The sequence below is a fragment of the Hyperoodon ampullatus genome (assembly GCF_949752795.1).
Source record: "Hyperoodon ampullatus genome assembly, chromosome: X".
NCBI classification, from domain to species: Eukaryota; Metazoa; Chordata; class Mammalia; order Artiodactyla; family Ziphiidae; genus Hyperoodon; species Hyperoodon ampullatus.
In genome coordinates, this window is record NC_136913.1 from 133,212,574 (window position 1) to 133,237,141 (window position 24,568).

At 39.1% G+C, this 24,568-nt stretch overlaps 1 protein-coding gene across 1 annotated transcript; it reads left to right on the top strand.

Moving 5' to 3' along the window:
* Positions 1–11,573: 11,573 nt before the first annotated feature.
* On the top strand, positions 11,574–12,440 carry SPRY3 (sprouty RTK signaling antagonist 3; the record flags this gene model as incomplete). Its single annotated transcript, XM_079727494.1, has 1 exon — positions 11,574–12,440. The coding sequence occupies one exon, from the start codon at positions 11,574–11,576 to the stop codon at positions 12,438–12,440; it is 867 nt and encodes a 288-aa protein (XP_079583620.1).
* Positions 12,441–24,568: the final 12,128 nt, after the last annotated feature.

The window sequence follows — 24,568 nt, forward strand, 5'->3', positions numbered from 1 at the left end:
TCTACCTATCATGCACTTTTCTTCATCTATACTGTCCCTACCTGGATTCAGGGCACAATCATGTCTTATCTGATTTAGTGACAGACTGTATTGCAGTTTATCTGTTTACATGTCCACTTACTCTACTAGACTGTGAGTAATGAGAGGATAAGACCACGAATTTATTCATTCAACCAGTATGTAGTGAGGGCCTACTACATGGCATATTGTGTCACTTTCATCTCTGTGTCTTTCCCATCATGTATATTGCCTAATATTAAGTAGGTGCTCAGTATGCTTGTTTTATTGGATTACATCGAAACTTACTATGTTATAGATGAGAAAATAGGGCCTAGAGATGAAAAATGACCTGCCAAAGCCACACAGCAGGTTAGAATACTGGAGTTTACATTTCCTTATTCTTAGTTCAGTTTTGTTTCCTCAGGACCACATTGTCTCTCCCTCCTGACTCTCCATACTCTCCCAGGTTATTTCTCTCTCTCTGAATTTTCTGTACCATTCTCTCATGGCAATATTGCTCCTATACTTGTTTGCCAGCTTCTGTGGAAAAGAAAATAATCATGACCATCCTATAGGCTTCTTGGTTAAGAATCTCTATTTGCTTGGCATTGCTTGATTTTTTCTGGCATCATCACTGCTGAATCAGGATGAACATAGGTCAGCTTTTCATCTGGCTCCTCTTGACTCCAGTAGAGTATGGATAGAGCTGGCTTCATACAGGAAATTGTAAGCTCTCAACAGGTCTGGGCTGTATTCTGGGAAAACAGAATGAGGAAAGACTTTCAAAATTTGTGCAGAGTAGGTGTTTTATGCAGACAAAGTAAGAGAGAATGTGTTATAATTATATGCTGAGAGAACTTATTTGATTGGGTTTATGGATGAAGACTCTGGAAACGATTATTTTAGACACTGTATTGGACTATCATACCAAGCTTTTTAAATGTATTATGTATTTCACTTGCTACAATTTAATAAAACCTAAATAAGCTCAGTACATTCTAGGAATATGAATAAAATATGTGGGTGGTACCTTCTAGAGAAAATTTCTGCTCTGAACTTCTTCAGGCTATGAGTGTAGGGGACCCTCTTAGAATAGCTTATAAACATGTTGTTTTCACATCTTTGTATCTTTGTTCATTCTGTTATCTCTGCTTGCAATGGTTTTTATTCATTCTCTTATTTATAAAATATTTTCTGAGCATCTGCTCTATGCCAGACACTGTGCTGAGTTTGGGAGATTCGGTGACAGTTCTTTATGCAGGCCATCCTCTTGGCTTTTGCACATGCTATTCCCTCTGGCTGTAATGTCTTTCTCATCCTTCAAATTCATATTTGAACATTACCTATTTTAGGGAACATTCCACAACCCCCTGAATACTGGATTATGTGTATTTCTTCTCTGCTCCCTTCCATAGCACTTATCATCCTTTATTACATTTGTGTATTTGATATCTTTCCTACTAAATTACAAGCCACTTGAGAGTAGGGATTCATTTATTAATTATATATTAATTAATAATATATGATTATTATATATAGCTTAATATCTATATTAATAATATATAATTAATTTATTTATTTTATATATTAATTTATTACTATATCTTTACTCTGTAGTCCTATATTAAGGTAACAATGGAAACAACTGGGATTATTCAACCTTCTCACCTCTTAAGATGATACCCATCAAAAATAATAATCATGTTAATGATCTTCATTCATTCAACAATGCCTGCTATGAGCCACTCACTATCTAAGTGCTGGTGATTCAACAACTAAATTTCCTTCTTTCATGGACTTGTCATTCAAGTAGTAGGGAGAGATGTTTACTCTGTGCCAGATACTGTTCTAAGCATTTTACATGTTTTAATCCATTTAATTCTCACAACAACCCTATGAGGTATATTGGTAAATTGTACTGATTTTACAGTGAGAAACCGAGGCCCAAAGTGATTAAGTAAATTGGCCAAGGTTATACAACTGGCGAGTTGCAGACCTGATATTTGACTCAGGTCAACTCACTCCAGAACTTACACTCTTAACCACAGAACCCTTTTCTCATCTGCAAATCCCTTCAAGGATTTTTTGCTCTAACTATTCTAAATTACTTAATATGCCTGAATATTCCATGTTGTTATATATTCCCTTGCCTTTGAATATCTTGTTCACTCTTCCTGAAATGCCTCCCTAACCCATATCCTTTAGACCTTAGCCTAGAAGTCACTCGTTCTAGGAAAAACCTTGCTTAATCACCTCTCCCCCCAAAAGACCAGTTTAGGTATCTGTCCTCTTCTTTATCATTTTTTATTATAATTTACTGTCTCCCATTCTAGAAAGTGATTTCTAGAAATTTTATTTTTGCTTTAGGCTGTTATGTTTCTAAAAGACTACTTGCAATTTCATGATTTTTTGATAGGATATCAGGATAGTACAATTATATACAGAAATTGATGTTGAGACATTACAAAATTCACTATATGATACCTGACAACTTGTTTTACAAACTTGTTAGATTCAGTGTATTTCAGAAAATATGCTTTCTTAACTCTTTAGTTAATGGTGTGCTTGTTAGGAAATACATTTTGACAGATTCATTGAGTTGTCCAAGATCATTCATTGAGTTGTCCAAGCTAGTCAGTGAGAGTGTTGGGTGCAGAAGTGAACACAGGTCTGCTGTTTCCCAATCCCAGGCCTTTTTTTCTTTTTATAGGCACCTTGCTGACACTAATTCAATTCCAATTAAATTTGGAGATACTGTCTCAGCACAGATCAACCCATCTCTTCTAAAAGCCAGTGATTTCCAAAAAATAAATGAGTAAAACCTTAAAGGACACCAGGAAAATCTCTCTTCCCTCCAAATATTGTCCCTACTACTATGTTTTAGAAATTTCTAAATTATAGTTTTATAGTGAATTAACCACATCATTCCACACTTTATAGCAACTAGTTGTTCAGGTTATTTGTAACAAATTGTGACAGTTAACTCAAAAAATCTTTTGAAAGAAGGGAGAGTATATGTAACAGAGTATACTGACTAAGGAGGACAGGACATAGTTGAAAGTATTGTAGAAATAAATTAGGGGATCAGTGAAAACTATCATAGGGCTTTAGAACATAAAGGAGTCTTAGTCAGGGAAGGATTTACAGAGAAATTAAGACCTGAAGGTAGAAAATGAATAAATATATGTAATTCATGTGGAGGATACATATGGAAAGCTGGACTGGTAGCCATGTGCATTGGTATCTGAAAAGAGTGAAACATTCAACTTGTCTTATGTTGAGGAGAGAAGTGGAATGTATATAGTTGGAGAACAACTTGATTGACAGGCAAAGTAATTTAGACTTAGTGCTCTAGGAATTAGAAATAAGTTTTTGAACAAAGGAATAATGTGTGAAAATAAGCCACATTTAAGGAAGGTATATATTTGGCGCATATCTGTTCAAATTTAAAGCTGGACTTAAAAAAAAAGGATTCAAATTAAAATCATTTCTTCCTTCTCCTACAGGCTACATTAGGGTGAGAACAATTTCTTAATACTCATATCTACTGTTCTTTGAGCACTTACTATATGCCAGACACATGATAAAACTTTTAAATGCAAGACCTTATTTAATGTATGAGAAATAGCACAATCCTGTGAAGTAGGTACTATTGCTACCTCCACTTTAAAGATGAAGAAACAGGATCCCGAGAGGTGAATTGATTTTCCCAAAGTCAAATAGCTCACAAATTGAGGAGCAGAAATGTGAACCCTGATCTGTTTAACCTGAATCTAGTTAGTACAACTATTGCACATAGCTGACATGCAACAAATACCTGTTGAATAAATGGGTGAATGAATATATCAGTAAATCTATCCTCTTCTGCAGATGACCCTACATATTAGCTTTAATGGTTTTCATGATCTTGATAAGCTTAGGTCAGTGTTAAAAGGAAGGAAGAGGTTTGAGCTACAAAAGAGAAGAATTTACATAGGAAAATCTCTTGACTGGAATTTCTGATTGCGTGGAGATATGGTTTTGGTTAGAAATTATGTATATATATATATATATATATATGTACCCACAAACACACAGATATACATGTATATATGTATGTGTATGTGAGTGTGTGTGTAAACACGTGCATACATGCAAATCAACAGAACAGTTTGGAGCACCTTTGACACACACGTACATGCACATGCAGACCCACATGCTTTCTTTTGTTTTCTTAACCCTCCTGAAAGGGTGTAAATAATAGAATGTCAGAGCTAGAAGGGACTTTAGCAATTGCCCAATCAGATGCCCTCATGTGAATGTAGAGATTGAGGCACTAGAGGGAAAGTAAATTGCAAAGGTCACACAAGGAGTTAGAGTAGATTAAGAATTTGAGTTTCCTAACTCACAGGTTTGTTTTACTTTGAACTGTCACCATTTACCATCTCAGTTTTATAGATGGGGTAACCAAAGTATCCTAAGAATGTTGATGGTCAAGCTCCTGCTACTTGTCCGTTGAAGCAGGACTTGAAATCAGATCTCTTTTATTTTAAATATGAGGCTTGTTTTCATTCAAGTGCTTCTGTCTGGATGCCCAGAAGGAAGACCTTTTCCTATTGAATTAAATAGTGGACTGAAGATAATTTCCAGAAAGCTTTGTCCTTCACTTTAAGAGAAAATGGCCAAAGCTGCTTTATTTTCAGAAGGCTGGCAGTCCCAAGGAGGCTCCATGAAGGCAGGGATTTTGTCTTCCTGATTGAATCCACAATACCTAGCACAAAAATATTTGTTGAATATATAACATACTGAACCCACAAAGGGAAAGTAATGGTTTCCCAATGGATGATGGATGGATAATCATTATTAGTGCTGAAAAAATGGGAATGGCTGTGGAAAAGAGGAGGGAGAAACCCTTAAACAAAGGAGAAGCTCTGTGTCTCTTTAGCTGATTGAAGCTGCAATCACTCAGCAAGGGCTGAGTGGCTTGGTAGGACTGCGATTGGCAGAGATATTTAAATGAGGCCTCCTTAAAATTGTTACTCTCCACCCCACCCCCACTCCTCTTTAAATTCTGTTTCAGTCATTACCCAGGGACCGGATACAGAGATCCCTATGGGGAGTTCTAATGGGTCGATTCAATTTCAACGGGATGACGCCACTTAGCCAAGCATTAAGAGCTATAGCTCCGGGAAAGCAAACGAGGCGGGGGGAGAAAGAGAGGCAGAAAGAGAGACTGTAACAAGGAGCAATAAATCCCTTCCCTCCCCTATAACCCATTCACAAGACCTCTAGAAAACATCTACATTCACAAAACAGCTGGCTAGCTGAGCTGAACACACTGCAATCTCATTCCCCTTCCTCTCCCACCCCCCGCGGCCCGCTCTCTGCAGATTATATACCAACACACCCTAAGCTATATAAATAATCACACACTAGCGGTATCTATTGCTCTGTTGAGATACCCTGTGTCTACAACTGCAGTTTCTGCGCTTCGGTTCATCTGTCAGATTGGAGGCGGGGGGAGGAGGGAAGGGGGAGGGGAAGAGAAGGGGAAGGAAAACGCTGGAGGAGGGGAAAAAGAAGGAGGAGGAGAAGGGGGAGGAGAAAGAGGCGGAGGAGGAGGGGGAGGAGAAATAGGAGAAGGAGGAGGAGAAAGAAGAGGAGGAGGAGGAGGTGAACAACTTACCCTGCTGAGCTTTCTTTGGGGAATACGTGCATCAAGGTTTAGATCTGCATGTAAAATCCATACAAAGTATCTGCCACTACAAGTCTGACTCTCCTCCCCACCCCGTTTGTTTGTTTGTTTTTTTCTTTCCCTTTTCTCTGCTGTCAGAAAGACTGAAACAGAACTATCTCTGTTTCTGGCTCCACTGCCAGTGAAGGAGTTTTCATTCAGACTTTCCGAAGAGAGGTGGAGAAACCTAAAGACTCAGGAGAAGAAGAGGTCCTTTGAGCCAGATGGGGCATTAGTTCTTCTGCTTTTCTCAGCATGGATAAGCCCTTTCTTCAAGGTAAGCTTAGAGATTAGCTCCTAAGGACCTCAGAATTCTTTCTATGAAATGCACAGATTGCCATTCATTCCAGTCATCGTGTGTGTGTGTGTGTCTGTGTGTGTGTGTGTTTGAGAGCGCGCGCGTGTCTGTGCACGCGCACAAGCGCAAGCGCATGGGTAGAATAAAATGAAAACCGTTTAACTGAGATTTAAATGAATCAGCTCTTGCAGAAAACTATCCGTATCGGAAATTTCTAAATCAAAGGAGAACTTCAAAATAACTCTTTTGTAGCCAGATGTCAACGTAATTTCTAGCCTGTTGACCTTTAAATGAATTTTGGTGCTTGCCTAAGCCCCTTATAGCGCAGCCTAACCACCCAAGCTGAGAACGTAGGGAGAGCCCGTGCTGAGGCCAGTCTGGCTGCCCAGCGGGCATCCTGTCAGTGTACGGCTAGTCTGCTATTGGCTCACAAGTCTGGGCTGTGCATCGTTCAGATTTCATCACATCACCTTGCCCTGGGTAGAAATGGCGCAAGCTGACACGGCATAACCCCCTACTTACATTGGGTCAGAGCAGTGATTTAGAAATCTCTGGATCCATGCCTGGGTGTGTGTGCACATGTCTCTGTGTGGCATATGGAAATTTTGTCAAAAGTGAGAACCTGTGAGCATGTCTAGTTAGCCAACAGACATCTGATAGGACCTAGGGCAATGGTTTACACTCCCTTCCATTCGTGTAATTACAGTTACCACTCGTTTCTGTATGCTGCAAACCATGTTGGATGAACAGAAAACAGACCTTGAACTCTCAGACAGAAAATCTATTTTGAAATGCAAACCATTGTTGCTTTTCTGGGTACATTAAAACCTCACTGTAACATAATGTGCTATCACATGAATTTGGATATACCAGGTGTTAAGTGATGTTCCCAACAAATCAGCTTCATACATACATACAAAGAAGGCACAGGCTAGCTTTTTATCCACAAGGAAGTATTAATCTTGTCCCCTAAACCTCTAAATAAACATTTCTAAGACTTTATTGTAACACTGTATACATTTTGGCTTTTTTGTTCTGTTTTTAGGTCTCTCTAGCTGAGAAACAATCTAGTTAGTGATCTGACTGACTTGGATTCAGAGTTGAGAAGTTGAGTTGTGAGGAAGTAAGGAACCTGAAGGAAAGGACACCAATTCTTCATGAAAGACTTTTGAGGCAGAGGAACGCAACCAACAAACCCAGCATAAAAATTTAGAGCATCAGGACAAGAAGGGGATTTAAAACCTTCCTTTCATACTCCCCTCACTTTGCAGATGGAACAGAAGTCACTTGCCCACAGTCACACAGAGCTTAAGTTTCCTGTCTCTTATAAAAGGATTTGGGGTTTAAAGAAAGATTCCTACTTCTTAAATGAACAACTAGCATTTTCTTCAGGATTAGAAGTATGTGAATTCATTTGATATTACAATTTTTCCTTGTATTGCTCATTACTAAAACACCTATATCTTTAAAAATGCAGGCTCTTAAAACTGCAAGACTCTCTGGTTTGAAATAAACTGCTGTTGAGTCTTAATGAAACTATGAAGGTAATGAATAGGACTAGGGTAGCAAAGTGACAAGTTAAGAGTTAAATGTGGTGAGAACCTGGCAGCTCCAACAAGATGTATGTGGTAGGACGGAGGCCCAGTCAGTGGCTGAGAGGTTAGTAATGTAAACTATATACAACTTGGTATTTGTAAGGGGGGGAGTGCTTTGATAGAGATGCAAATGCTTTTGCACAGAGAGGAATTTTTAGAGAGCAGACTTTGGAACAGTAGAACTAAGAAAACACATAAAGCCATAGCAGAAATCCCCCCTATGTTTGCTTTCAGTTATTCTGAGAACGAGTGTATATAACAGCAGAGCACAGAAAAAAGCAGCACACCCCAGAGCCGTTACACAGTAAGGTACAAAACAGCATTGAACCCATGGGACTAGGAGAAAACAGGAGCCAGGCTCTCCTTCTCTTCTCCCTCCTTCTTTGAGATCAAGATTGAGTCATACCGTATCGGAAAGGATTTATCATAAAAATCAGAACACTCTTAAGGTGTTAGCATAGAAGGGCTTTAGATAGGAAAGTTTTCAACTTTAGTCTCAACATGGCAGATTTTAGGTTCCAGGGAGAAAATACATTTTTCTTTCATTAACAAACAGCATTTCTTGAATGGATTTACCTTCTAGTCCCTAAGTTGGCATAAGAAAAGAAATTTCTGTTTAGGTTGAACATAGCAAATTTCAGGGCTACAGAAAAACTGTTGAGAAAGCTATGAGCACCTGGCCAGAGGGATTGAGATGGGAGTGGGTTTACAATGCATCATTCATTACTGCACAGGCACTACGTGACAGAAATCACTAGATCCCATCAATGTGCAGCCAAGACTTGTAATCACCTTGGCTCCTATTTAATAATATATGATATGTATATTCTCTCTCTCACTTAATAGAATATGGAATTCACCAGCAGCACAGTCAGTTTCTTAACTGTTGCTGCTCACAATGAATGGCCCTTTAATGAGTGGATTTCTGAATCATAAACATGCTTGCAGTAGTAGTTTTTCGTCTAATCTATGTGCTGCAGCAGTCTCTTGTCTATTTGTTTCTCAACTTTTTTTCCCCTCTTACCTTCCCCTACAGTATCTATTTCAGTTCATCCTGTTAGCCAGATCGGAGTCAGCACATCCGGAATGGCAAACAATTTATTGTCATTCAATCCTGTTTTATCCTACTCAACACCCTGATTTTACCCAGGTCCTACTGCCCACCATATTGCAGATCTTCCACAGTCCATTCTAGTAAAGATTTTACAGGGCAGGAAGAAACCTTCTGAGTTCATCCTGTTAATCCCCTTACCTATAAGCAAAACGGTAGTACTTCATCATCCCAGACTGATGCCCAAAGCCTCCTTTAATCATCCAAGCATCTCAACTCTTCAGTCTTGCAGCAGTCTAATCAATATCCAAATACACCTTCTCAACCTAAACACCATATACCCTTCTGCTGCCAAGACAGGATCCCCTCGTGGCTCTGAGTTATTTGTATTATGACCTAGATTCCTCCAAGCATAGCTTTCAACCTTCTGGGCAAGTCCCTGAGATATCTAGTGACATCCTTCGGATCCCATATGATTATCTCCTGTAACATTAAGACCTAGTATGCCTTCCTTTGAGTCATTGATCCTTCGAATTTCCAGTATTTTTGAATCTAGTTTCCTTTGGGAAATCAGTGAGTCTAAAATGCATCTAGCATGTACGTTATTGTTTTTACAGTGTACATGACTTGAAGAGCCCCACACATTATTTATCTGATCAATGGGGAATAAATTCATTTCTTATAAAATTATTAAAAGGTTCTTCCCAATCCAAAGCTCCTACATCCACATACCCTGCAAACCAGCTGAACAATGTGTCCTTGTTTATTTGGGTGTTCAGATGAAAACTACCTGTTTCTCTCTAATGCTGGGACTATGAGTCTTAACAAAGATACAGCAAAGGTAGAGGTGTAAGTCTTCAGGGGATTGTGAGTCCAAGCAGATAAAAGAGACAAACATGTTGCTTTTGAATATCCAAGTAAACAAGGACATGTTGCCCAGTTTACCCTCAAGGGCTGAAGATGCAGAAGGTATGGACGAAGAGAATTATTTTGTCAAATTGTTTAGTTATATAATTACAGACCATAATAGGGAAGAGTCCCTCAAAATCACCTAATCCATTCCTATAATTATATAGATACTGGAACTGAGACCCAAACAAAGTAAGTGATTTGCCAAAGGTTACATGTTTGAGTCTTAGAATCTCCGTAGTCTTTATCTGCATTCTCTTGTGCTGCATTAAATAACACTGAAACAAGTAGCTAAAAAGTGAAATTATAGTCAGACTGGTTCTTTGATGTGATGTGCCAGAAAAGTTATTTTTAACCAAATTAAATCTTCTTTTCAAAAAATGAACAGATGTAAATTCAACTAAATAAGTTTGCATGGGGATATAGCCTCGAAAGGCAGAGTCTGATCATATTATTAGCCACTGAGTCCTTTATGAACTACGTCTTTTTTTTTTCTTGCTATTGAACTTTGGGCACATTTCAGTGTCATGTTTGCTTGCCTATGGAAATCTAATCAAGCACTATCCGCTTTCACTTGTTCCTTTCTATTACTCATTCAAGCTTTCCATCCCATACGGTAGTGTGAGTAATCGATCTATTTTGAGGAGGCCTGAAGTCTGATGGATTTCAAATATATACTTTATTCATGCTAGTGTTTCCTAGGTCCTAATGCCCCTACGGTGACTCTTAGATTTTTGTTTAAGTTTCCTTATGCACGCCTCTTTTTGCTGTTCAGTCTTCCAGGTGGTGCAATACAGTAATCTACTGTTGGGAAAATATTTTCCTCATGGTCACCGTTATCAGTACTAGGCTCAATCAAATGCTTCAGGGAATGACCACCGAGCTCTTCCTGACTGTGGTACAATGAAGGCACAAGCATATATTTTCTAGATATTCAACTTATCTGAAATTTGGTATAAAAACATTGCTGCTCTTTAAGAAAGCCAGTTTATTGTATAAGGTAAAGATAGAGAAAAGCAGTCCAAGCAGATTCTGCCTCATAAATCCCATCAATATAGACTTGACTTAGGGTGGTAAAAAGTACAATTATAGGTGATATTTGAAATAACTCAGGGTTCCCCTATCCCCAGGTTATTCCTATGTATACAAAAGTTTGATTCTGAAGCCATGCTGCCATTTAGAAAGAATTACCTCCTCAATAAGTTAAAGCAGCTTATAAAATGAGGAGAACAGCAAGATGATTAGTCTTGACTTTCTTCCACCCTTGGGAAGGCTTTTTTCCTATTATTCTACAGATAGCCTAATTTCTGCCATTTGTGTCTCTGCCATATCTCTGCTATTATTGCAACTTGCTTGCTTGCCTGTATTCATTGAATCACGCTTGTCCTTTATCATCTGTTTATTTATGCTTATAAATTTCACTGAAAGGAAAATTTTGATTGAGAACATATATATATATACATACATATATATGTATATGTATATATGCAACTTCTCATGGAAGACTTTTGAGGCTTTCTCTTTTACATCAGCGTTGCTTTAGGAAGTGACCTTTGCATTTGAAATTAGGTTCTGTTTTTATTAGAATTTTGATGCTGAAGGCCTAGATTTCTTGGTTAGCAAACCTCTTAATGAGCTAACTGCTCCTGTGACCCTAGTCATCTGGTGGACTACTACAGGAATCCATAATCAGATCTTTGCTCCCAATGTGCTTTATAGTCTGGATGAGATGACCAGACTTGCCTGTAAAGAAGTAGGTGAGGTCAATTACAGAATAAAGGAGTAACATGAAGACTAAAGTGATTTAAGGTAGTGGTGGTGATAGGACCTGAGGTTTGTTGGTTCCCTGCAAAGTACTCATGCCTGTGTGTTCTCATTTATTGTTTCTATTCCCTCTCTCCTAGGATTTTCTGATGTGCCCTAAGATCCATGTAACTACAAGGGCTCTTTATCACCATAAGTGCCACCCTGACCCCAAACCACTCAGAACTCAAGAATCAAGGCAAAATGGATGCCGCAGTGACAGATGATTTCCAACAAATTCTACCTATTGAACAGCTGCGCTCTACTCACGCTAGCAATGATTATGTGGACCGTCCTCCAGTCCCCTGTAAACAGGCCCTCTCCAGCCCTTCCCTTATTGTGCAAACCCACAAATCTGATTGGTCCCTGGCTACCATGTCTACTGCTCTCCCACGCAGTCTCAGCCAGTGCCATCAATTGCAGCCCTTGCCTCAGCATCTGAGCCAATCTAGCATTGCCAGCTCAATGTCCCATAGCACCACTGCCTCTGATCAAAGGCTCTTGGCCAGCATTACGCCCTCACCTTCAGGCCAGTCCATCATCCGAACCCAGCCTGGAACAGGAGCCCACCCAAAGGCTGATGGTGCTCTGAAGGGAGAAGCTGAGCAACCTGCAGTGCACCCCAGTGAGCACCTCTTCATCTGTGAAGAGTGTGGGCGCTGCAAATGTGTCCTCTGTACGGCAGCTCGCCCTCTCCCCTCCTTCTGGCTGTGCAACCAGCGTTGCCTTTGCTCTGCTGAGAGCCTCCTCGATTATGGCACTTGCCTCTGCTGTGTTAAGGGCCTCTTCTACCACTGTTCTACTGATGATGAAGACAACTGCGCTGATGAGCCCTGCTCCTGTGGGCCTGGCTCTTGCTTCGTCCGCTGGGCAGCCATGAGCCTCATCTCCCTCTTCTTACCCTGCCTGTGCTGCTACCTGCCTACCCGTGGATGCCTCCATCTGTGCCAGCAGGGCTATGATAGTCTTAGGCGACCAGGCTGCCGCTGTAAAAGGCACACCAACACTGTGTGCAGAAAAATCTCTTCTGGTAGTGCACCCTTCCCCAAGGCCCAGGAGAAGTCTGTATGACCTTCCCACAAAAGGGATCCAGTGCTTTCTCCTTCTAAGCCCCATCAATAAAGCATAGGCCTCATCTTTGAAGAAGGGGAGGAGGAGTAAAGTAGCCAAGCCAAAGTTAGGGCTCACCAATTTTGTTCCTGCAGTGTCAGGGGAATGGTCAAGTACATCTTGGTGCAGGATGCCTTGTTCTTTCTCACAGTATCTATCCCACTCCTCTTCAGTCTTTTAACACCCACCATCTCAGCCCTTATGGCTGTCATGGCATATTCAGGTGATATATAAGCATGAGATTTGGACACTGAGGGCTGACAGAGCCAGCAATGTGGAGGTTTAGGGGCTCCCCAACGTAATACCTCTCGATGCAGGCTCTGAGTGTCACTCTGCTTTCCACAGTGCCTTTGGAAGCTTTCTTCTTAGATGGTTTTCACAGGTCCATGTGGAACAGTGTTCAGTATTCCAGGGAATCTGACCCCTTCTCTGTTTACCGCCCCTCTGGTCTTTAGTCTTTTTCTCATTTTCTCCTCTTCTTGCATTACTCTGTACTGTTCTCATTCCCACTTCATTCTCACCCTCTCTACTTTTACTTTTCCTCTCTTTTCTTTCTCTCTCTCTGCTTTCTTCTCCTTCCCTCCCTTTCTCTCAGACTAATCCTTTCTCTGCCTGTATTTCTGTCTTGTTTGATCTAATCTTTGTCTCCTTCTACCTGTCCCTTTTTCTCTCTCTAACACGTCAAAAAGTGCTGTTTTTCCATGGGTGTTTCCTTTGACGCCAAACTTTGCTATGTTATACTATTTACTAATTTTTATTAAGGGAAATTGATTACTGTAATGAACTTATCACTAGCAATAGTGTGTGTGCACTCATAACCACACTCACCAGTTTATGAGCATATGAGGCAAACTTGTCTTACATTTCCAGGTTTAATTAGTTGAAGTTTTACTCCCTTTCCCAATAATCAACTTATAGTACTGACAGATTCCACTAGCATGCTGAGTAGGATAGTAAATCAGGATGCTCATAACTTTGTATGTCTGACCCAAGTGCCAAAGGCAGACGTGCTTTATAGCTAAATGAACAAAGCAAAGGATATTACAGAGGTCTGTTCTCTCTTAGAAGCTAACTGCCCTGAGACTGCATGGCTCAGGCCTTAATAATGGACATAAAAAGTCATAAAACTTTAGAGCTGGAAGGATCTTAACTGTTAATCTAGTTCAATGCCCTTATTTTACAGATGGGAAAACTGAGGCCTGGAAATAGGAAGGGATCTGCCCAAGGCTACACTGAGTTAATAGAGTTGGACCTGGCATACAGGTCTTGTGACTCTTGGTTCAGTATTCTCTATTAACAATGACAGAAAGCCATTCCCATTCAATTTTCAGGAATCATGCCAAGCTAGTGTGGTGGTCTTGATGTGGGGCATAGTGGGTAGCTAACTTTCAGGTGTCAAGGCTGCCCCCAGTGGACATCACCTTTGGCTCTGTCACCTTGTAGAAGCTCAAGTGTGCAAAAGAAAAGCTTAAGGAAGCCCTAATCAAGTTGTATCTTCACCATTGCACCTATCCTTTGCTGCACACTGTGCTTGCTCCTGGCTTTGTCTGCAGTGGCAGTTGCCTGAGAAGCTAAATTTCAGCAACAGTGGAAAACTGAGATGAAAGATGTATAATGCAGAGAACTGACTTCTCTTTTAAGAAATACCAAGAGCTTGTGCTGTGAATCCCCTTCAATGGGAAAAGGCTGCAGTGGTGATAGCAGGCTCCTAAGGACTGCTGCTGAAAGATGCAAGAATTAGATACAGTTTCCCTCTGTAAGTGAAGCCAAAATTCACTAAAGAATTCAAAGATTGAGGGCACTTGCTTGAAATCAAGGTGCTCCAACTTAGTTTAAGACCTCCAGACTCTAGCTTTATATATCATCATCTCTTTTAAAGTGTGCATGGATATGTATTACAGGGTGGAAAGGTGGGGAGAAATGTATAGTCATACACGGGGAAGAAGAAGGGAACATCCATGTCCCCTTGTTGGCTATATACTATAGGAATACGTGCCACTCAGTCTTTGTTGGTTCTGAATCTCCCTGAAGTGTACTGACATTTGGGCTGCACAGAGACCCTCACCTTCCCTTTCACCTCCTCTTCTAGAATTGCTTTGCTCTATTTTTGTATATATAAATATGTTATGATGATTATTAATAATGTTAATGATATTGCTGCAAATGGTGCCATATACAAGGTTTGGCTTCTTGGAACATTTATAAACCCAAACCAGTACCTGTAACCTCTTATGTTGCTTTCAAGTCCTTCCACTTAAGTAACTTCTTTTTATGTTACAAGTCTGCCTGATTGACCTTTGAACTTATCCACCCCTAAAAGCTGTGCCCGGTTCTCTGGGTCAAGCTGGATGGTGATGAGTAGCAACACACACTTCTCTTTGCTTCCGCCTGAAATTTGCTTAAAGCTGAGATAAGTAAGGATTCTGACACTAGTGCATTGTTCCTGGAGCTAAACTTATTCTATGGATGTTTGCTTATTAGTTTCAGGACCCAAAACAACACAAGTCCCTCCTCCTTGATAGCTCCTCATATCTCAATCCTGCAGTCCTTACTCAGGCAAATTGTGCACTGCCAGAGGCGCCCTGGGCTCCTGCCACACACCCAAAGGAGCTCTTCTCAGTGTATTTCTAAATGGCCTTACACTTGGTAGAAGAAACTGAAGGGTTACTCCAATGCAGTTGCAGTCTGCAATCTGCTGAATCAGGGCTCTCATTTGTGTCCAAGTTGGCCTGATATGGACTGCATCTGGTTTACGTATAGATGGGTCCTGTTTGGGTATGCGCACGGACATGTGAGTGTGCATATGTATCCCCTCTGTGAGAGATATATATATATATATTTACATATATATATGTAAATATATATTCACACATCTCTATATATTTTAATGTATTGCACATGTATATTTAAAATATATATGAAAGAACTCTAAATCCTGCAGAGAGGCTCTGTTTTCATTATTTTTCTACTTTGTGTCATGTACTGTATAAACAGGAATATTTAGAGGGTGTTTCCTGCTTAGCATTTTTTTGCAGTTAAATCATCTGTTACCCCCTAAATCTACTGCTTTCCACATATTGGTCCCTTGATACATTTCATATGGCTTTAGCCAAGAGTTTTTTGTTGTTGTTGTTCCAGCCCATCTTTCCTCATCACAATAGCTATAATAAATGTAGTGAGCACTTACATAATGCTTACTATGTGCTAAGCACTATTTTAAGCACATCACCTATATTAGCTCATTTAATCCTCACGGCAACTCTGCAATGTATGTACTATTACGATTGCCATGTTACAAATGAGAAAACTGAAGTACAGAGAGGTTAAGTGACTTGTCAAAGGTAACAAAGCTTGTAAATGCTGGAACCAAGGCTGTCTGACTCCAGAGTCCATGGTCCAGAGTCAGGTATAGAAGTCCAGAGCATAATATAAACCCTTGTGGTATACCAAGCCTCAAACGTTGAATGATTCTGTCCCTAACTCCAGTCCACCTGCAGCCTAAGAGTTGAAACAAACATGCTACTATGTTAGGAGTGAAGCAATAATTACAGACATCATATTATTAGCTGTCTTGCTTCCCAAGATGGTGGCATTACACACTTCTCCACTTTTCCCTTTGAAAACATGTTTGCAGCCAGTTACCATTTCTCAATCAGCTTATGGTATGGAGCCAGTAGAGAATTTTTTTTACTTTGCCAGAGAGGCTAAGAGTTTACTTGGCCTTCTCTTTAAGGGCCCAGGAAATCTAATTCAATTTCTTTCTGAAGAAAGTAGAACTAAATCTATGTTTGGAACTTGAGATTGGTTGGAGCTGTTAACATTCAAGCTCATTGATTATATTGAGTGCATTTTGCTGATTCAAATGTAAGTAATCCACTGATGTCCATTGGTCAGTATACCACCTTACCTCTTCCCATCACCTACTTCACACAGGCATTATTTCAGAGCCAGAAAGACACTTAAAGAACATCTATTCCAACATCAACGTTTTATAGTTGGAGGAAAAGATGCACAAAGAGAGAAAAATAACCTGCCCAGAGTCACACAGTTATAAGTTAGGGTGGAATTATGACAATTCCAGACTTCCTAGTTGCCAGATTCCCTGGTCTGAGTTTCTTAGAAAATAGAGCTTGAAGCAAAAGCTTATGTGAAATCCCAAGGAAGTAGCAGCAAGGAAAAAGAGGTAGGGAAGGAGGGAGAATAATCTGTTTCATGACAAGCTAACTTCTCAATCTCTTATGATAGGCCATACTGTATCTCAGCCCATCTGTGTGAGGAAAGGGGAAGAATTCAACTCCTATCTCCCATCTCATTAGTCAAATACCTTCCCTGTGGAATATTAACTCCCCTGCACTTTTGGGTAATGCATGTGTGGGTGCCCAAGCACGTACCTTGGCATCTTAAGCCTCAGCAGCAATGGGGTAGCATTACAGACAGCAAGGCAAGTGTGCGTATAAAGGGAGACATATGAACTTAAACTGGTACACTAGGCTGGTGCTTTTCCCTTACATCTTTAATCACTTTCATTCAAAGTGAGTTAGAGATAACCTACAATTTTTAAAGTATATAAGGCTTTATTGTGGTGCTCAGAAACATACTAAATTTGCCTTCCTAAACCTATATATTCCCCGACTTGTTTTTAAGGACTTCTTTCTGCATGGAAATGAAGTTCCTAGTTCAACTAGAGGAGTAACAATCTAGGCCCATATCCTTATCTTGACCCTTAAAGCACTGTTGCTGCTTTCAAAGGCTAAAATGAACAAGACTCACAGCTTTCAAGGAAAGACACCTTGCAGTTGACATTGCTCATTGTTTAGGGATCTTTCTGTCATTACAATCAAAGTGATGTATGTTGCTCCCACATATATTTGGTGGCCAGTTCCCTGTAAAAGAAGGGGGTAATCCTGACACACAAGTTGTCATTCTCCAACTATTAAAGCAATCCTTTTGACTGTACTAGATAATGGTCATGTCTCTGATAATAAAAGACACAAATGACAAGGATTAGGAAACCCCCAAGTCCTTGAAGAATTGATCAACACTGCTGTGACAAGTCACTAAGGAAAGAAAACAGAGATAATCCTTCAGGCGAACACCCTAGTTTTATTAATATAGGGCTTTAACCTCAAGTCACCTGTATATTCTATTGTGATAAGATGAGGTACCCATAAATGCATCCTAAGGGCTCATTTTGAACCTATGTCCTAAGGCCTAAACTAAGGGAGACTGAATGACTCCCTTGGCCCCTTTCTCCTAGGTCCACACTTTAATCTTAGCCTTCAAAGTCTTACCACTCGGGTGACAAAAAGAAACACTAAAAGGGAAAGGAACACTAATTTTTGTAATATCAGAAATTAGTTGGCTTAATTTTACTCTGTAAAAGTTTTAAAGGATCCCCTTCCAATGGGTGTTAAGGCCTCCCAATAAGGAGAAGGCTCCAGGCCCATCGTAATACATAAGGTATACTGAAGGAAAAAGAGAAAAAAGTAGTGTGAAGTAATACTGTATGTAGGTCCAGAAAGAAAAACAAAGGTTAAGAAAAGCTATGTGAAAGAAAAAAGCTCTGTAATCAGTTTGTTTCTCTCATCCAAAACTCCATTTTATTAACCTCTTGGCTCTGTTGTATATTTAAACTCCTTTTTGTCCTTGACTTATATCAACATTCTTTTTTTTTTCAAACTCCTACAACACTTCCACTGGAATGATTGTGTGTGTGTGTGTGAGAGAGAGAGAGAGAGAGAGGGAGATGGATAGAGCCTTGAGCTCTCCCCTAGAGGTTCACAGTTGGATAGAGCCTTGAGCTCTCCCCTAGAGGTTCAGAGTTAGAGTATGTACTCTAAAACTTTCAGCCTTTCAAACTCCCTTCCAGGACATGTCCCCATAGTACTTGGATCTTATACTAAATGATAAAGTTTCTCTCCTTTAGAGAGAAATACCAGACTGGATTTGTGGCTTTACCTGGATTGGCTTCTTGGTGGTGTGGAAATTACAGTAACCTGAAACCAATTAAATCAGGATCTTTGGAGGTGAGGCGGAGGCATGGACTTTTTTAAAAAGCTTCCAGGTGTTTATAATACACTAACAGGGTTGAGAAAGCTCAGTCACCTCGTTTTATAAATTCAGATACTGAGGTTCAGAGAGGGGAAACGACTCACTCATAAACACACAGTGAGTTAGGGACAAAGTTAGGAATGTGAGAATACAGGTCTGCTGACTCCTAGGCCAAAGTCTTTGTCTTTATATTATGCTGCTTTTCTCTACCCTGTGCCCTCTCTGGATCTTTGCTTTCCTCATCTGTAAAACGAAGATAATAAAGCCTAGAGATTTTGTGAGAGTCATTAAAGTAGAAGCATATTTTAATGTACAAGGTTCTGCACAAATACAAAGGAATGTTATACTTGAGGGAATTAATGTACAACACATACATGAGGCTGAATGTCTAAAACAACATAATGAACGTTTTTAAAAAATTTTAATCCATCAATCATTTGGGTGTTGTGACTACCTGATAACATGTATGGAGACTGAACACTTGTGTAGGTTTTCTGTACCTTTAAACTAAACTTGGCCTCAGTGACAATCAAAGAAATTAGGAGTTGAGGACAGAGGTCATTCTTTTATTTCTCTTTCCCTCACTGGGATAGGGATTAAAAGAAATATAAAAGCAAAGGGATATTTGGACTTCTTATACTTGGTCAATTACAATGTGGCCTTAGAACTGAACTAGCCTAGGGTTTCTATGGGTCTTGTAGATCCCATTCCTGGGGTCTGTCAGGGGTTGGAGGGAAGGAGGTCAAAAAAAGGACATCTCTTCTGAAAGGCAGTATGCATAAAAAGCCAGCAGGGAGGGCTGCCCATTAGGAGGAGCTACTGCTATAGAAGCCAGAAAGGGGGGAAGTGGCTTTCTGATTTGGCTTATTTGAGGAAGTAGATTATTTGGGGATCTAGTATCCCCAGAATGATCTATAACTGCAAGGAACATGTTTCCTGAACTCCAGGGCCCCGGAACAGAGTATCCAGACCCATTCCTGTCCTTTCCATTCCAGATATTAGGAATTTCCAGAGGGGGCCACTTCTGTTCTCCTAGGAGTCATATATCTGGCTACTTGTTTATTTGGTAAAAATGGAATTTTGTACCATTTATAGAATGGATTTCTTGTTTCTTCCTTATTTTGAAAGTATAATACACATTCTTAATTCATCATTAATTTTTGCCAATGACTTTTAAGTATTTATTTGAAAGTTATTTTAAAATATGAAAATATATTTATTTAACAAAGCACTCCTTTATCCTTAATTGAGCCATGCTAACAAATTAAAAACAAGCCATGGTCAAACTGCTTCTATGTGTCACATTACAAGCTAAATTTAAAAACCTATTTAGTAAATATATCCTCATTTCATCTTGAAATGCCTCCCTTTTAAGCGGGAGGTAGAGAGACATGGAATTAGTGGGAAGCAAGAGGCCTAAATGTATAGTGATGGGCACTTATAATCTAGACCTGCCTTAGGCAGGGGTTACCTTTCAGGTAGTTAAGAGGTGATGAGCTATACTCAATCACGAAAAATTGAGTCGTTAGAGGCCATGTTTCAGTAGTTTATGATTTCCTGGAAATATAATCCAAAAACCTCCTTGCTAATAACTACACTGCCAATAAGGTGCTTGTACTTTGCCTGATAACAATTAACACAAGAGTCTAAGATGAGCTGCATAAAATAGCATGTGGACCAAATGAGAAAGCAGACTGTAGTTCTAAAGGAAGGATCAAATTTGGTTGTGGTGTCAGCCATAGGCATTAATTGTAGGGACATTGAAATCTATTTCAACAGAACTTCAAATAAACATAATGGAGACTGGACCTGAGAAGGTGAAAAAGGGTAATTACTGCATAAGAGGTTAGAGCACAGCCTGAAGTTCAGAAGCAACACTGAATTTAGAATCAGAAGATAACTGTAATAACACACAAGACAGTATGAGATGGAGGAGCCAGTCTTGATGAGTTTCATCCAAAAGATTTATAGATGGCTCCACCATGTGCTAGGCATCTTTAGTAAGTTACTTAGGCTTTCTGTGCCTGGTTTGAAACTCAGGAACCATGACTCTGAAGACTGTGCTCTTAACTACTACAATCTACTTCTTACAGTATAAAAATGGCTACATGAGTAGAGTCATACTATGTCCCAATTTGCCCAGGACAGTCTCAGTTAATACCTGTGTCTCAGAATATTTAATAGTGTCCTCTTACATTCTGAGAACTTATCTTGACATGACTTGTATATAATACATAATGGTATATTTAATTTGCTAACTTTGATAAAATCATTGCATGAAAAGAGATCAGGATAATTTTAGTGTTGGCCCTTCTCTCATATTATCCTCAAGCATCATCCAAAATTGAGCCCTCCCACAATTTTTAAATTTGTCACCACCCACCTCAAGTCCTTTTTGCCAGCTTACATTCCCTGGTTTTTCACAACACCGTTGACCCTCTCTCCCCCTAGCACACCCCTAGCCTAACAAAATCTGAATCTTAGTTAAATATAACTACCTATTCCACATTTTAATCTAAACAGATGAATGTAGTTGGAGAAAAACACACAATCACAAATTTCAAGTGGGCCCTCAGTAGCACCAGGCAATTTCTACTTTATTTCTCCCTTCAGTTTATTTTCCAACTCTTAAAAAAGACTATCTCACACTTCTCTTTCATAATACCTCCACTTCCTCCATACTTCCACTCCCAGCTTGTGACCTTGCCACATATCATTGAGAAAATAGGGTATTCCCTCTTGAACCCACTCCAGCCAGCCTTTTGAACCTACCTTCCACTGAAATAACTCTTGTCAATGTCACCAATGATTCTACCTTGCTAAATCTAATGGTCAATTCTCAGTCTTCATCTTATTCACCCAATCAGCAGCATTTGTCCCACCTGATCATGCACTCTGACTTAGTTCCTCCTCCCCCAAATCGTAGCAGAGCCTGAGGCAAGGACTTACATGTAGTTTATTTGGGGAGGTGATTCAGGAAACAAGAGAAGGGGACTAAGAATGAACCAAGTAGGGATGGACCATCAATTCAAAGGTATGTTATTAATGTGTTTACTACTGAAGGCAACTGTGGATTATTCCCACTGAGGACTCTCTTTGGTGCTGTGTGGAATGTGCCTCAGAATTTTCCACCAGACACAGAAGAGTGTTTATCCATCAGATTTCATCTCCCATTGACCAAGGGTAATCCTAGAAGGTGTTAACTCACTGGCACTTGCAGGTTTGTTCATGACCTAGAATCACTGAGCAGGCTCCTGCAGATGTCCGTCCCATCTGGTGGTAGCAGAGAAGCCCCAAGGCAGAAAGCAATAGTGTGAGATACAGCTGAATGAGGTAGCAACAAGCTACCCCTGCATACAGCAGCTGCAATACTGTCCTGAACGAAAGGTGGTCCAGGAGAATGTGAAATGAGGCACAAAAGATGTTTGACACACTCTCTTTCTTGAAACACATTCTTTACTGGCATCCAGCACACCACACTCTCCTAGTTCTCTTCTTACTGCATTGATCTCTCCTTCTCCAAGTTCTTTAATGGTTCTTCCTCATCTCCCTGAACTCTAAATATTAGAGTGCCTAAGGTTTCAGTTCTTAGTCCTCTTCTCTTCTCTATCTAGACTCACTCTCTTGGTGATCTCATCTACTCTCCTGGATTTAAACACCACTTATATACTCATATGTATCTTTTTAGTTAGTGATTTCATTTCCTTCAGATAAAATCCCAGGAGTGGTATTGCTGGATCATATGGTAGTTCTATGTTTAATTTTTTGAGGAACCTCCATATTGTTTTCCATAATGGCTGTGCCAACTTACATAACCACCAACAATATACAAGCGTTCCCATTCTGTACATCCTTGCAACACTTGTTATCTTTTGTGATTTTGATAATAGGCATTCTAACAAATGTTGGCCATTTGTATGTCTTCTTTTGAGAAATGTCTTTTCAGGTTCGTGGCCCATTTTTTAATTGGGTTATTGGGGTGTTTTTGCTATTGAGTAGTGAGCTCCTTATATTTTTTTGGATTTTAACCACTTATCAGATGTATGTTTTGCAAATATTTTCTCCCATTCCACTTCTCCCATCTCTTTACTCTGTTGATTGTTTCCTTTGCTGTGCAGAAGATTTTTGGTTTGATGCAATCCCACTTGTCTGTTTTTGCTTTTGTTGCCTGTGCTTTTGATGTCATATTCCCAAAAAATCATATTAAATTTCTGGCTGCTTTGCTTGCCACAGCCAGTATCAAGATCTCAAGCTAGCTGTTATATTGGACTTCCCTGATAATTTTCCATGTTCAGTTCTAAATCAGAACTACTTCCTCCAGCAGTGAAGCTGCTGTTCCTTATGACCTGCCTCATCTCTGGAGAATTACCATGGCATGGAGATGGAGGTGGGTATGGGAGTATCCCCAGCCTGAAATGCCTGACTCCCATTGTTCTTCCTGAGGTTTAGCAATTTTTCTTGAATATACTCTTCTCAATTTGTTTTATGCCTTTGGCTAATTTACAGAGTTCTGTTATGGTAGCTTTTGAAAATTTTGTCCAATTTTTTTTAGGGGAATTGTCAGGGTCCTCACTCAGAATTTCCAGAAGTCCTGCCCCAAATCGTTGATTTTTGACCTTTCTTCTTTTTTAATATAATCATTGAAGTTTTAAATTTCCAAATAAGTACTGCTGTAGCTGTAGACCTATGAATTTTGATGTGTTGCATTTATCAATCAGTTCTAAATATTTTATAATATCTTCTTTGACTCATGGGTCATTTAGAAGTGTGTTGATTCATATCCAAGTAACTGAAGTTTTTCTAGATATCTTTAAATTATTGTTTTGTAATTTAATGTTGTTTTGGTCAAAGAATGATCTCTATGCTTTCAATTTCTTTCAATTTATTGAGACTTATTTTATGGCCCTCCATATGGACTTATTTTATGGCCCACCATATGGTTCTTCTTTATGAATACTTTCACATGTTGTTGAAATAATGTGTATTTTGCTGTTTGGGGATGGAATGTTCTATAAATATAAATATAAGTTGGATCAAACTGGTAACTGGTGTTGTTCAGGTGTTCCATATACTTCCGAATATTCTGTCTGTATGTTCTATCAATTACTGAAAGAAGTATGTTGACATTTCTAACACTAATTATAATTTATCTATTTCTCCTTTCATTTATGTCAGATTTTGCTTTATGTATATTCAGTCTCTGTTTTTAGGTGCATATACATTTAGGATTGTTATGTCTTCTTGGAGAATTGACCCCTTTATCATTATGTAGTATCATGTTCAACCTGAAAATGTACCTTGTTATGAAGTCTACATCATCTGATGTTAGTATAGCTACTTGATCTTTCTTTTGTATAGTATTTTACTTTTAACCAATGTCTTTATATTTAAGGTTGTTTTCTTTTATGCACATATAGTTTCTTATATATGTATATTTTTATTTTACCTGACAATTTCTTTTTGTTGTAATTTTTAGGCCATTTACATTTAATGTAATAATTAATGCTGTTGATGTAATTCTACTTTCTTGCTGTTTGTTTTCAATTTGTTGCATCAATTATCTGTTGCTTTTTGTCTCTCTCTCTTTTTTGCCTTTGGTGATGAGGATTTTTTAAAAATTTGCAATACATCTCCTTTATTGGCTTATTAACTTTACCTCTTAATTTATTATTATTATTATTTTTTACCATTTGCCCTAGGGTTGACAATATACATCTTTGACTAATCAGTGTTTGTCTTCAAGTACATTAAACTTTCAGGTTCAGCATAAGAGTCTTACCACAGTATACTTCCATTTTCGTCCTTCCATTCTTTGTGTTATTGTTTTTATAGGTTATAATTTCAAAATACATTGCTATTGTTTCAATTATCTTTTAAAATTTATTTTTAATGTACCCAAGTAAAATTTATACTTTTTGATGTATAATTCTTTGTGTTGTGACAAATGCATAAAATCATATAACCACCAGAGTTCCAACTGCTCTAAATCTTTATTAACTTGGTATTGTTACTTATTAACTTGGTATTGTTACTTAAAA